This window comes from Quercus suber, unplaced genomic scaffold, assembly GCF_002906115.3.
Source record: "Quercus suber isolate HL8 unplaced genomic scaffold, Cork oak 2.0 scaffold_287, whole genome shotgun sequence".
In the NCBI taxonomy this organism is placed as follows: Eukaryota; Viridiplantae; Streptophyta; class Magnoliopsida; order Fagales; family Fagaceae; genus Quercus; species Quercus suber.
In genome coordinates, this window is record NW_027069743.1 from 116,596 (window position 1) to 132,636 (window position 16,041).

At 32.9% G+C, this 16,041-nt stretch overlaps 1 protein-coding gene across 1 annotated transcript; it reads right to left on the reverse strand.

Moving 5' to 3' along the window:
* Window positions 1–6,684: 6,684 nt before the first annotated feature.
* LOC112035935 (cyclase-like protein 2) lies at window positions 6,685–14,784 on the reverse strand. Its single transcript, XM_024068759.2, has 6 exons — window positions 14,475–14,784; window positions 13,390–13,434; window positions 12,566–12,638; window positions 8,747–8,844; window positions 7,471–7,541; window positions 6,685–6,950 (listed from the first exon to the last, which is right to left on the reverse strand). The coding sequence occupies exons 1-6, from the start codon at window positions 14,758–14,760 to the stop codon at window positions 6,825–6,827; spliced, it is 699 nt and encodes a 232-aa protein (XP_023924527.2). The 5' UTR covers window positions 14,761–14,784; the 3' UTR covers window positions 6,685–6,824.
* Window positions 14,785–16,041: the final 1,257 nt, after the last annotated feature.

Here is a 16,041-nt window from a genome sequence, read left to right on the forward strand (position 1 = left end):
CTTAATGGATCTTGTAAATTAATATTAATAGCTTTCACGAAACCTTTAGCTTTATAGGAATAAATTCCCAAGTTCTTACTCTTGAGCAATTAGATCACTCTCACCCTCGTACTGAATTTCTCGTTTGACATATTTGTAGACAGGGAAAATTCCTGACCTATCACAAGCTGACACGTCACACTACTAAGTCCACAAAATACGGCCAATTACAAAGCGCCGCGTATTGCTGATAGGTTTTGCTATCATTACTCAGAAACCAACAGAAATTTGCCAAGTGTCATGCAAAAACCAATCACACATCATCGCACGTGTAAGCGATGACATAATCAACTTCGCACGTGTAAGCGATGACATAATCAGCCTCGCACGTGTAAGCGATGACATAAGCGGACCAATCAAGCGCTGCCACGTGTCACCAATCAAGCTCTGCCACGTGTCGCTTACCTACTCCTAAACTCTTATAAATAGAAGCCTTCCTAAGGCATTTGAAAGAGAGCTGAGGAGATCAGGGAGATCAGGAGATTTGGAGAGGACACCAAGCCATTTGAAGCACTCAGAAGTCCAGAAGTTCTGCTGGAACCAAGCTCTAAAGCCTTCAAGAATTTCAAGAACTTCAACCTTCAAATACGAAGAACATTCAAAGTAGAATCATCCAAACTACCTGCCTAGATTTCAAAGTTCACTAGAATCAAGCTCAAAAGCCTCCAGAAACCTCAACAAACCACAAATTGGTGAAGCTCAACAGATCTAAGCCTCTAAAGCCCCGAAGAACTTCCACCACAAACCTTCAAATACGAAGAACATTCAAATAGGAATCATCCAAATCATATTCCTATATCTCAAAGTTCACTGGAATCAAGCTCAAAAGTCTCCAGAAACCTCAACAAATCATAAATCAGCGAAGCTCTAAGGATTCAAGCCTCTAAAGCACCGAAGAACTTCCACCACAAATCTTCAAAGACGAAGAACGCACCAAGAACACGAAGAACGTACAAAGAACGTGAAGAACAAAGGATTTCTAACAAGCTCATAGCCAGAGATTCATTGTAATTCCGTTTCAACAATCTTCGATCCATACTTCAACAAAATTGATGGATACTTTGTGTTCAAGTGAAAATCACATTACCACAAATCCAATTAACAAATCTTTCAAGGAGATCGAATCAGAGGATAACTCTTTTGTAATTAACAGAGAATTGTACCACACAATCATCAGTACAAATTCGCATTTGTACAACTATTTTTACTTGTTTGACTTTATTTCGAACCGAGAAATTTAGTCGTCCACAATATTTATTCAATAAGATGGGTGGTTCATCCACATGAGTACCAAAACAAAGATCCACAAACCCAAAAGAAAAAAAAAAAAAAAAAAAAAAACTTTAATGCTATAAAACTAAAACTTTAATTTTAAATTAATCAATGTCAATTTAGTAGTAAATTCGACCTTCCTATGGGCAAAGGCAGATCACGCATGGATTTACTATAAAACTTTATTCATAAAACTAGTAAATATAAACACTAAGAATCAAATTTTCCATACCTATGGGCCTAGAAAAAAAATCTCATCTTAATGCTACATTCACCATTTAATCCCAATTAAATCATAAAAATAGTAACCTCCCTATGGGGCCAAGTCATTATCTTCATGAATTAATTGCCACTCAGATGCCTTTATTCCTAATGAAGCCTCATAAAAATTTATTGATGTGATTATCATCATGGCTTAGGATGTTATGGCTACTCCTATGTTGTTTTGATATTCACTACTTCATATGGCATCATAAAGATCAACCAATCTTAATATTGATCATGTCAATTAAAATAAACCATAATATGATATTTAAATACAAGTGTAAAAAACTATAAATACACTAAAAATATCATATATTTTAACGATGCAATGATCAAATTATCATGTATAGTCACAAACTTTATAAAATCATTGCACACTATATGCAAGTCAGACAAGATAAGTTCTGCTAGCCCAAACCATGTTTTATTTCTATCAAAGAAACAACATAATATACATACACAGTTATCATAAAAATAGAAAAAATTTGCTTTTTCATTTCTCACGTGATGGTACCCCTTTTTTTAAAAAAAAATAAATTTTTAAAAGCAAGTTCTGTGTTCTCAATCAATTTCCTTTCATCTATATAGGATTAAAATGTTCAATAATCCTATAGTAGCATAGACAAAGGTCGATTCAATCCTTTAATTTGTGGGCCACATACAAAAGTAGACTAATTTCTACCCTTGTTTTCCTCATCGACCGTAACTTGTATAAATAGTATCAATTAATGTCCCATTTGTCTATGCACATATGTCTGGCAAATGTGTATGAGACGTGTGAATAACATATCACTGGATTCTCATGGTTGAATTCCATCAATATTAATCAATTAATTAACATATAAATATATATATATATATATATATGAGAATCATAATACATTGACCAAATTTTAGTTCCATGATCAACATAACACCATATGCCATTATAGAATATAGAATATTGCCAAATAATTTCTTAAACTAAAAATCACTAAACAACATAGCATGAAGGATGGCTTTGATACCAAATGTAAGATAAAATGAGTTGCAGCGAAAAATAAATATACCTTTAGCCATAATTGTTTAAGTGTTAAGAGAAAAAGAAGACTCGCTATATATATGATAGTGTATATAAAAAAAGTGTCTTCTAGTCTATGACCTTGACCTCACATATTTCCTTTTAATGGAGACAGGCAATATATATATATATATATATGTAGGCTAGACTAAGGACCCTTTTAAATTAAAATTTGTTCCATAACCTCCTCCCATCAATAAATTTAAAACTTGTAACTTAAAGGTGTTTATTAACCAAAGGGGTTATACCAATTGCAAGTTATATAGAAATTGTTATTCACCATAACGTCTTTCACAAATAAAATCCTTAAGACATGAATTTTCATTTATCATTTAAATGTGGGCCACATAAAGTTTTCTTAAAATCTTATAATATATGCATTCAAATTAGAATTTAGTATTTTTATATAACCAAGAGTTATTACGTTACATGTTTAAAAATCATTATGGTTATTGTTATTGTTATATGTATGTTTTAATAATTCATTAGTTTTCAACTCTTTTTGATGAATATCTTAATTATTTGTGATATTTTAGTTGAAATTTTTTATTATATTTTATATTGTTAGTAACAAGTTTAATAGATCTTAGTTGAGATCCATCTCTCTCTCTCTCTCTCTCTCTCTCTCTCTCTCAAGATTGATATTTTGTTAACAATTTTTTTTAAAGAGTTGAAAAATATAATCTTATTTATCAAAGGCATTATTGTAACTTCACTTCAACCACCCAATAGTCTCAATCTACCTAAGTAAAGACGGATTCAATATATAAAGTGATAAATTAATACTAACCAAATCGAGATTAATTTCACACAAAGAACCAAATATCATGGTTTAGTCATACAATTTAATGGTAAAAAAGAAAAAAAAAATTATTGCAACAAAATTACATTGAAAAAAAAAATTTAATAGGTCATCAAGATTAATAATTAGAATAGAAATTATCATAAGTAGTATTAAATTTATGTAAAAATTTTAATATGCAACTAATTATATTTTTTATAATAATTTGATTAATCCTGTATATTTTTATGATAAAAATTTTGCATTTATTTTTAAATGTATCCATGTGTATTGCATGGATTACAAGCTAGTTTTATAATTATTGAACATGGATAAATTTATTGAGTTGAGCTCTTTCTTGATATGTGTGGTAAATCCAAAGTAATACATTTCACACCTATTAATTTGCTACATGGCTTTTCAAGTGGAAATACGTGTTATTTATTTATTTATTTATAAAATTCATGTGAAAAAACTATAGGTTGACCTAACCCTACCCACAACCCTATTGTCCTGACCCATTGCTAACTCACTTAAAATGACTAGTTTTTTACCCAAATCCAACCTAACCCTCCCTACCCGTTTTGCCACATGTGAGAATAACCTTAGAAAAATACCAAATATTACTCAACAATATTAGCCCTTAATTTTAATAATAAAAAATTTTATAAAAAAACTTAAAAAAAAAATAAAAACCAAAACTTTTTACTTAGGTTTGACAACATAAAAACCCCCAAACATGAAATTCCAACCCATCATTTAATAAAAAGCCCCAATTATTTACCCCCAAATCCTTACAACGAAGTTTGATTTCAGTATTCTCCATCTACCATTTTGCCTCCTCCTTTATTAAACCTAAGCGTGGCAAAATTGGACACGGCCTGCAAACCTGACACAACATGACACGAAATTAGCAAGTTATGGATTGAGACTTAATGTGTTAATGTCATATTCGAGTTGACACAACTAACATGTTTAATAAACGGGTTGGGTTAGTGTTCAACCCATGAAACTCGTTTGACCCATTTAATTAAATGACACCGGGGGAGGGAGGAAGGGCGATTTGAACCTTAATTAACTATATTAGCTGAGCTGAGTAGAGTAATAAATAAGATTTTATGTTAAAGTTTAGCTCCTTTTTTTGTCAAACAAGTTCGAGCTTGTTTACAATTTACTTGATTAACTTATTATTTTTCTATATATTGTGAAATCATGACTAAAATGTTTTACATCTTTACAATTTTATGAATTTTTATTACAAATAGACTATTTTTATCATCAATAATCTACAAATAATAATTTAATATCATATGAACCTATTGACAAAATTATACTATCCAATTTCAAGTTTATATAAATATATTTTTAGACAAGTATATATATAAAAATATAATATGTTAAATAGAGTCCTAATATTTATGAGTTTGTTCATGAACACATTAGTATATTTTAGCTTAGTTTGGTTAATAATCGAGCTTAAACTTAAAATTTGAACTTGACTTATTTTATAAACAAACAAACATAAATAAGCTTTTTCTCAAACCAAGCTGGAGCTACTCCAAAAATTTGCGCAGATGAATCCCTTGGAAATAGACATGTATGCAGTATGAATGAAATACTAAAATACTAAAATTGTGAAGAAAAAACCAAAATGAATACTTGCGCACGTGACACACATGTTTGAATGCCCCTAGCTTCTTAACTAATGGTTTGCCCTAATTTTCTTTCCCTGATTAGAAAATATATTTTTATGTCTACTAAAGGATTTTTGTTAATTAAATTTTTTTGAGAAGGGGCACAAGTTGGTAACGGATGTCAAAAAGCTTAAAACTATGTTTTCGAACTATAAAGCTCTGTTGGGTCAGAAGACAAGCCAATATTTCTATATCTGGGCTCTCTCTTGCCCATCTGTAAAATGTTTAAATGAAATTTCTATCTTTCACTAACCCAAAAATAAAATTTCTTCTCTCTACTAACCTCATTTAACGTTTTTTTTTTTTTTTTTACCTTTTTTGTTTTCTTCGTATTTTGACAGATAAATGTATTACCCTATATTGTCCTTTTGTCCTTTTTAACCATGCATATTCATGCATATAGGTTTAGCTCAGCTTGGCTATTATATTATTCGTGGACTGAATTTTGTGAAAATGTCAATAACTGCCACAAGTTGATAAATTCGTTATTTTTTTTTTTTTTTGGGAAGTAAAATAAATTGATGTGTTTTTTTTTTTTTTGGGTTAATATTTCAATAGTTTAATGCAGTAGATTTGAATATCAAATATCTTTGTTAAAAACACCAAAATGTGCTAACCAATCAATTGAGTTATATGAATTTTTTTTTTTTTTTAATTCTATAGTTGGGGTAGAGAGATTTGAACTCTAAATATATTCGTTAGAACGCCATATTGATGCCAAGAGCCTTATAGCTCAACTAGTTGGTACCTTCAAGATATTCAGGGTTTAAAATCTTCTATCCTAAGCTATCAAATTATCAAAAAGAAACACCACATTGACAAGATAACAAGTTATTAATGATAGGTTCACAGTAGTATTACTCAAAGCCTACCTAAAACAAATCTCTCCAAATTGGAGAGAAAATGAGGAGGCATTTGGGGCAATTGCAAGTTTTGAGATGATCTAGAGGCACTTGATTATGGTCAACTTTGTAAGCCTGGGTTGAAAGAAAAAGATACAAATGCCCTATATTATAAACTTCGAGTTTTAAACCGCATCCATACCTACTGAAGGCTTCTTTTCTTTACCTTATCATCTTCCTTCTTTTTTATCTTTTGTCATTTCCTTCTTGTTGGCTACCACCCATACTCATCTGATAGATCAAAGCAACTCCTCTCTCTCTCTCTCTCTCTCTCTCTCTACAAAACTATTACTTATCAAAAGTGACTGAAGTGTTTTTTATGCAATTGATACAAACCCTTATGCAAAATTGTGGTCAAATTGGTTTTTTTTTTTCCTTTTTTTTTTTTTTTTTTTTTTTTTTTTTTTTTTTTTTTTTGCATATCCCTTGTGCTCCACCCATATATGCCTGTCCTCTCTCCAGTAGTAAACCAGTTCTTGTGGTGCCTTATTCCCACTCAACACCTCTTAGGATTACTATTGTTTCCTGCAACAAGTTAAGCACTTTCCACGAGCACTTCATCAAACTGATAAAAGGGGACAAGAAAGTTATAGTGCAAACACAAGACACCCCAAACACTTTGCATTCCACACAAGGACAGACCCAGGATTTTAAGCCATGGGGGGCTGGAGCTAAAAACCAAGGGGCAAGCCCTTTACTTTCTTGTTTTTTTGAAAATTTCCACATCAAACACAAGACACATAACATGGCTTATAAAGTTATAGTAGTGGTGATACTACAGCACTTACAATATAAAGCATACATATAAAATATCATTTAATGAGAATACATCTTGCGGGTGATCCCTCAGCACCAGGCAACCTAAGGGGTAAGCAATGAAGGGAATATATTCCCGGTTGGATGTGATCAAGCTTCAGACCTTCCACGAGAATGATATCCTGAACCATTTTAGCAGTGTTAGTGTTGAGTGTCAATATTATTTTCCTGCATTAAATTTAAATACGACCCCAGTGCAACAAAATCCAGTCTCCTTAATGCCAGGATGAAATTTCATAAAAAAATTCAGGATATTCTGGCAAATTGAAATTCTCTCACCTATATCCTCTCAAACTCATCCCAAACAAAAGTGGAAGAATATATTATGATACTTAAATTACTCTATTGATCAACACTGCATGGAAATGATGAAACTTATGCTCATAGACATGACAACTGAAAAATACAAGAAACTTTACTAATGTCTCTGATATACAAGCCATATAATCAAAATTACACATGCTACAATTACAAAATAAGGATAGTTCTTCTGAAAAAAGAAGGAAAATTTTCTAATTCAAAGAGCTTGAATGAAACTTCACCTATTGGATATGAGTTACTTCGGAACAAGTATTAAGAGAATAAATAGCTGCCAAAAGTAAAACATAGAAGAAGCACAATTCACCAGACAGTTTTTCTTACCCTGGCTTCTAGTAAAACAAGATGAGATGGAATTGCTTCAACATAAGCAGCAACACTTAGGTAATCAATTCCTATATTTCATAGCAGAAAGATGGGTTAGTGCAACCAGGTGACTTACCTTTGAAGATGGGTCATTTTCTGCTAAATAAAATAAAAAACAAACAAACAACCAAATAAAATATAATGACTTACCTTGGAAGGAGGAATGATTTCTTTTCTTTTCTTTTTTTAAAGTACTTGTCATGCCATTTACATTGGAATCTCCAAACGTTTGTGAAAGTTATGATTTACCTCAGCGTAATGATAAAATGTCACATACTATTGAGGGTTTGATCAAATTAGTCATGTAGGTTGAAAGTGAAGAAGATTCTGCATTTGGTGCAGGACTTGTAGTTTGTATTTAAGTTTCTGTTAAACTACATGTAACTTAGTATAACATTTATCTGTTATAAAGATGGACATGTGTAAGTAGCTCATCTATTTAGTTAGATAGTGGATCCTGTTTTCCAGTTTTAGTAGCCGTTAGATATGGTTAGTTTTCATTTCTGTTGCTCTGTTCGTTGTGTATAAGAATAGAATTTTTTTTTTTTTTTTTTTATAAAAGAATTTTATTATTTATTCATGAATGAGAATTATATCAAAATTCCCAAATTGTCTCAAACTTTAATATACTTAAAGCTATTTTGTGGAATTGAACAGTTTATGATAAGAAACTAATATGCACATCAACTTGCAAGGCATAACACCAATATTATCAATGCATTTTGTATACAAAATGAGGCGGATAGACTACTTGGCCTATGAAGAAAGGGGGGAATTCTAAGAGAATGCTAATGGGGGAATGGAAATGAAAGATTGGAAGAAACATGGTTGAGAGTCTTGAGACCCAATGCAAGGTAATTTCTGCATATAACTATCCATCCATGCCCCAAGAGCTGAGAGTAATGGATACAAGATTCCTATGTTTTCTTCCGTGTCCCCAAGATTTCTTAAATCACCAGGAATTAGCTAATGATTTTACTGGTCGTTACCATTCAGAACTAAATCTTTGCCCGTTGGATCTGCTTATAGTTACCTCTAAATAAGGTTTAAAATATAAGAACGAAAAGTCAAATTGCATCACGATAGATTGCCGGTTCACAATGGTAAGAATTATATGACTATATGAAGTAAAGGTGTTGTAATTTAGGCACACAGAAAGTCTTAGCTCGCAAGGACAAAAGAAGGCCATTTTCAAGTTGCTCCAAATTGATAGAAAGTACAATCTCTGTCTTACCAATAAGTTTGATATCTGTGTTCTCTGCCAACCATTCAGCACCATCCTTCATCAGTCCTGCAAAGCTTGTATCAAACTCCTTTTTCCACATTAGCCGCCTGAAAATAAAATTAGTTTTATTTCACCAAAAAAAATTATTTTAAGTGAGACTTTTTATGATTCTGCAATATCTTTTGCCCCTAGCATAAAATTAGATGCCCATACAAAGGAGCACTACAAACATGAACAGGAAGTGAATAGAGAGAACAATGGATGAAAGAATAAAACCACCTGAATTGGACTATATCTTTCCATTATCTAAATAAGGCTACTTAATGAAAAAAGAAAAATAAAAGTTAATGCCCATTTCCACAGCATTGTCAAAGGAAGGCAAGCTAGGAATGAAATCGAATGCCTGCTTGATAATGATGGTACCAGGATGGAGGATCCAAATGCTATTAAGGAGCGCATAAGCAGTTTCTATAATAAATTTTTGGGTTCAAGCACCGCTGTGAATGAGAAAAGGATGATAAGTAAGGTGGCTTTACTGTTCTCTAATCAAATACCTGAATCCGTGAAGAGCTGGCAGAGGAATGTGACTAAGCATGAAATCCAGCAAGCTCTTTTCAGTATGGAGAGAGACAAAGCACCTAGACCTGATGGTTTCACTGACAAGTTCTTCAAGGAAGCCTTGAATACAGTAAAGAGGCTGTTATTGAGATTGTTTCTTCCTTCTTTAATACTGGCAAGCTGCTTAAGGAAGTGAATTTCAAAGTTATCACACTGATTCCTAAAGACCCCAACCCCTCTTACATCACTGATTTTAAGCAAATTGCTTGTTGTAATGTCATCTAAAAGTGCATTACGTATTGGTCAACAAATGAAGAGAGTAATTGGGAGAACTGGTGGATTCAAACCAAACAGTTTTCATTAAAGGTATAAGTATAACTGAAAATATTCTATTAGCCCATGAGTTAGTAAAGAACTACCACAGGAACAAGGGGTTGGCAGATGTGCAATTAAAGCTGATCTCAAGAGTCTTATGACTCACTTAACTAGAATGTTCTCCTTATGTGTTTAATGGTGGCTGGTTTTCCTCCAAGGTTTGTCCAATGGATTAAGGAGTGCATCAGTATCCCTAAATTCTTAATAGCAATCAATGGATCTTTAGTGGATTATTTCAATGGCAGGAAGTTACTGGGGCAGAGGGACCCATTGTCACCCAACCTCCTTGTTATTGCCATGGAAGCATTTAATAGACTGTTCAAATCCAAAGTCCTATCATCTAGTCTATTCAAATATCACCCCCAATGCAAAGGGCAGCAGATTACTCATATTAGCTTTTCTGATGATCTCCTTATATTTTCTGTTTCTGATCTCTATCTTCAATCCATATTATTAAGAATCCCTTGAAGAATTCAAATATATCTCTGGACTGTATCAAGCCAAGCAAAAGTGAGGTATTATGCTCATCTATTTCTGATAGTTCAAAGAAGCAAATACTAGAGGTTCTTCAATTCAAGGAAGGCTCCCTTCTAGTAAGATATCTTGGTATGCTATTAATCCCTGGTAAGTTTAGTTTTAAGGATTGCCAGCCCTTTCTTGATAAGATTCTAGCTAGAATTAATTCTTGGACTACCAGAAACTTGTCCTTTTCCAGAAGACTCCAATTATTACAATCTGTACTTTACATTATTCAAATTCTTTGTTGAAATTGAACATTGCTATAGCCATTACCTTTAGCATGGAAAGGAAGAGTCCAGAGGGGGTATTAGACTAACCTGGGTATGCTTTCCTAAGTAAAGAGGGGTCTAGCCTTGAAAAGGCTGGCTGACTGGAATAAAGCAACAGTCATAAAACACATTTGGAACCTCTTCACCCAATCAGATTCCCTATGGGTAGCATAGACTCATGCTTGTCTCTTAAAAGGGAGATGCTTCTGAACCAGTAAAATCCCCAAAGACAGCTCTTGGGATGGAGAACTATCCTTAAACTCAGGGGTGAAGCAAGAAAATTCTTGAGGTATTAGATGGGGATGGAAACAAGATCTTATAGATTGATTTATGGCATCCAGATGGAGTTTTACGGCAAAGGTGCAGTCATAGGGCTTATGATGCTGCCAGTCAGGTTGAATCTAATCTTGTATCTGTTCATAAAGATAAATTTTGGATTTGGAGGCTTGCAAGATCAGATTAATTGGTGGACAAACAAAGTAAATTGCATCTGGTTGAATTAAAGGATGAAGATAAAGCCTTATGGTCCTCATCTCCTAAATTTGTGTGTGCTGTAACAGGGAATGAGATTGGTGAAACCTACTGTGGTTTAATCTAGCTATTCCCAGGCATTCATTCATAGGATAAATGGTCATGCTAAACAAAACTCCAAACAAAGATAGAATGATTCAATGGGGAATTATGGTAGACAAATTTTGTTGTTTCTGCAAGTTCTGCATCTCTTTTTTCATTGCCCCTTCACTAAAAGAGTATGTCTGATCCCAAAGTCAGCTAGCAGGATTTAGTTGATTGGAGTGTAATACACCTAAAGGGAAAGGGATTGAGAGCTATGCTCTGTAATTAGCTTGGTGGGCAACTATATACCACCTTTGGAGTTGAGGAAATGCAATTCTTCATGCTAAGAGGCTGTATGCTGAAGAGTAACTTATTAGAGCCATAATGAATGACATTAAAGGTAGAGTTGAAGGCAAGAATATGTTCAAAAATTCAATTCTAAATTGTGTACCAAGCTCTAAATGGAGGATGATTGCATCACTAGTTTTTAAGGGCTTTTAAGTTTGTGTGTCTGTTTGCCGCAAGTTGGGACTGATCAGTGCCCTTTTGGTGGTATTTTATGCGATAGTTTGTTATTCCCAGCTGGATCCTCTAAAGGTGGGGTTAGTTTCTGTTTTTGCTGTTCGCATATTGTGGTTTTTGGGCTTAGCTGTGCTGCAAGCCTGCATATCTTTTTTGCAGATAGTTTCTGCGGTTGGTTTTCTGTTTGTACATGGTTAGTTTGCAGCTAGCTGATGGTTGTTGTATTGGTGTTTGAACTCTAATCTTTGTTAATGAAATGACTGATTATTTCAAAAAAAAGAGAAACATAGTAAGGGATAATCTTCCACCTTTTCATAGACATTTGTAGAACTACATTGTTTATCTGCTTCACATCATATTTTGCATTAATTGATAGCTAAATGTTAATCACATTCTATTGACTACACTCTACAGGATATATTTAGTACTACATTGTTCAATCTTTTTCCCATCTATCACATTTTATATTAATTGGTAGCTAGATGCTAACCATATTCCACTTTCCATACCATATCTACAAATTATAGTAGTAACCAAAAGCAGCAGCACAGTATAATCTAAAATTAAAGATTGAAGAACATAGCTTAATCTTCACTGAAAATGTGTTTCAGGTGCAGGCATGCCAAAATCATAAATGAAATCTAAGGCACAGCATCTAAAAAACATGTAAGATCAGATTTAACATGATGACTTTTATGGATGCCATCTTAAGAGCAACATACATTTTGTAATGAAAACTAAGAACTATGACATTTACTTCCTTTCATTCAAAATTATAATACGGAACCTAGTGCAGAAAAAAGATTTTGGTTCATAAACCTGTTGCACTGGAAAACAATAACTAGCAAAAGAACAAAAAAATCAATAACAATTTTGGATTTCATTATATCAAATGTCAAATGGAGAAATTTCAATAAGAACCAATATCTCTAACAATAGCTTATGAATGTCATACTATAGTTTAAAATTGGTCCACAGTCCTCTATGATAGTATGATGGAACTTCAACAATAGAACTAAAATAAATTTACCTGTCAGTATTTAATGTTCTGAAAATGACGCGTCGAATTCCCTTGGGAATATTCAAGGACTTCATAACTTCAGCTGTGTCAAGTGGGCTTTATTAAAACCTAATATACCCAAAACTACAAAATAAATATGTTTTTTCATGGTTTGGAAAATCAATTTGTTACATCACGATATATGTTGAGCAACCCATCTAATTAAACACTGTTCTCCCATTGTACACACATACACGTGTGCAGTAAGAAACAAGTTATTGAAATGTACGCATGTCTCATAAAACAAAAAACTACAGTAATTTTTATCTATTTTTGAACCAATATTTGCTGCATATGGCTAGTGTAAACTGACAAGCCAATCAGATCATTCACTGAATTCTTGAGTTGTTACAGTAATTTTTATCTATTTTTGAACTAATATTTGCTGCTTATGGCTAGTGTAAACTTGGATCATTCACTGAATTCTTTGTGTTGTTATTCTATCTAGCACAACTCTAATGTGAGATGCTTACTGAGATGGCTGTTTAGTGCAGAGCAGTAAAACTGAAGATTAAACTTTGATCATGACAGGTTTGAACCCCATTCTAGGCATCCCAAATCCCAGTAATAGGTAGTAATTCAGTACATGAAAAAGAGGATTGGAACAGAGGAGGTGACAAATAAGTTATTTATAAATTAATTTTCAGTAAATAATTTTTTTTCTTAAATCATTATGGTTCCACTCCACAATCTTCTCAAACTTCACTAAAATTTCAAAATTGATGCACAAGATTAATCAATTAGTAACATGCTATAGCCATTGCTCTGTTTCAATTAAAGAAGAGATAACATACCAGTAATGTTCTTATCCCTTGGAACATCAACTAACAGTGCAGGACCTATTGAAACAAACATAAATAATAATCAATCTAACATAAATTAACAACTTTATTGTAAGCAGGGAGATGAAGTTCTAACGTAAAGAGTAAATTTAACAAAAAACAAGAGAAGGAAGACATTAAAAATAGTAGGATTTTTTAGATGCCAAAAAGGATGACTCTTTAAAATTGCTTAAGCTAGAATTTTGTAAGAGAGCAGTTTATTATACACACAAAATTTCACATATTTCATCTTTGAACTGAAATTGTGTCTTGAAGTCATGATTTCAATTCAAAACGTTTCACACAAAAATTATAGCTTCAAGACACGACTTTAGTTCAAAAATGAAATCTGTGTATGTTTATGTGTAATAAGGTGTATGTAAAGAGGATTTACACATTCTACAATGTGCAAGGATCTTCCAAGTAAGAATTTGCATTGGTTAGAGATGAATTCTGAATTTATCAAGTCCCTCAATTTTTTTTTTTATATGGATTAGATAAAAAAATAAAAAATAAATAAAAAAGGGATAGTTCAGAATCATCTTCACTCCTCTCTAGGCAAGGAGTATGAGATACATCATCTTATAAACTACCGTTTGTTAAAAAAAGCATAAGTTAATAAAAAATGGTAAATTTAATCACTAGACCACCGATTTTAACAAAATCAGACAACCTGGTCATAACCCATGCCAAAGCTTTCTTCAGAAATCACACCCACTAATAACCCCCTCCATAAACATTTATGCATCAAAAACCTTTTTATGCAAACCAAGGAGATGTTAAACAACTAGAACAAATTTCATTGTGGAGTAGACGCACCAATTCTAATCTACCTATATTCCACATTCCTATCCATCTTATATCAAACTTTAAGAGTATAAATTGCAATTTTTAGTCAAAAATAATAACAATATCTAACATAGTTTTAATAACGAAATTGTTTTGAATTTAGTTGGTACTTAACAGACGCCTCATCATGTGGACTCAAAACGCAACTTTAAATATAACATGACAATAACAAATTTAGTCTAGAAAAAGGTATTAGGATGATTATTTACCGTTAAGCAGTTCCAAATCAAGCGTGTCAACATCGAAGCCGGCATCAAAGTAGTGATCGAACACGTGGCCTGGCGCGTCGACGTGGGTGCCGGAGTGAACAGAGAAGTACTTGAGCTCGGAAACGTTGGCTAGGGAGCCATTCTTTATGGAGTGGCGGAGGCGCAAGAACTGGCCTAGCCCATCCACGGAGTCCCAGGTCGGCATGTCCTCCCTGAACCTGTGACTTATATCAAATATTCTACCATTTCCGTACACTTCTCTCCTTACAGGGACGAGTTCCTCCATGCCACAGTCGGAGATGGTGGGATAGGCAGACTGGTGATGCAATTTTTCATGAAGAAAAATTTCCTTTTAAATTGAAAAATAGTGGGGGTGAAGAAAATATTTTGTCACAACCTAGTTCTTCTACTTCACATTTACAGAATCAAGAAAATTTTGAAATGGAACCTAGAAGGAGTAAAAGAGCTAGAGTTGAAAAGGATTTTGGTCCTGATTATTATGTTTTTAACATTGAGGAAAATCCCCAAAATTTAAAAGAGGCTTTAACGTCACCTGATGCTATATTTTGGAAAGAGGCTGTAAATGATGAGATGGAATCTCTAATTTCTAATAGAACTTGGAAATTAGTAAATCTTCCCCCGGGTTGTAAGACCATAGGTTGTAAATGGGTCCTTAGAAAAAAGTTGAAACCGGATGGATCAATAGATAAGTTTAAAGCTAGACTTGTTGCAAAAGGTTTTAAACAAAAAGCTGATCTTGATTTCTTTGATACTTTTTCTCTGGTAACAAGAATTACATCTATTAGATTGTTAATTGCTATTGCTGCAATTCTTGATTTGAAAATTCATCAAATGGATGTAAAAACTGCTTTTCTAAATGGGGACCTAGAGGAAGAGATTTATATGGATCAACCCGAAGGTTTTGTAGAGCCTGGACAAGAAAGCAAGGTATGTAAGCTAACTAAATCCCTATATGGCTTAAAACAAGCACCTAAGCAGTGGCATGAAAAGTTTGATTCTTGCATGATTGAGAATGGTTATAAATCAAATGAATGTGATAAATGTATTTATTCTAAATCATGGAATAATTTACATGTTATTATTAGCCTTTATGTGGATGATATGTTGATTTTTGGCTCAAATATGCATGTTATAAATGAGACAAAAAATAAGCTTAAAAGCCATTTTGATATGAAAGATCTTGGTGAGGCTAATTTTATTTTGGGCATGAAAATTACAAAAACATGTGATGGAATATATCTTGATCAATCACATTATGTTGAGAAAATATTGAGAAAATATAACTTTCATGATCACAAAAGTGTAGCTACTCCTTTTGATTCTAGTGTTCATTTATTTTCTGTGAATAATGATGATGAGATTTTTAATCAAAAGGATTATGCTAGTATCATTGGTAGTTTGCGTTTTGCTACTGATTGTACTAGACCTGACATTGCATATGCAGTAGGAGTGCTTAGCAGATTTACTAGCAAGCCTAGTAAAGATCATTGGCTAGCTATTGAGCGAGTCATGAGATATTTAATTGGTACCAAAAACTATGGATTAT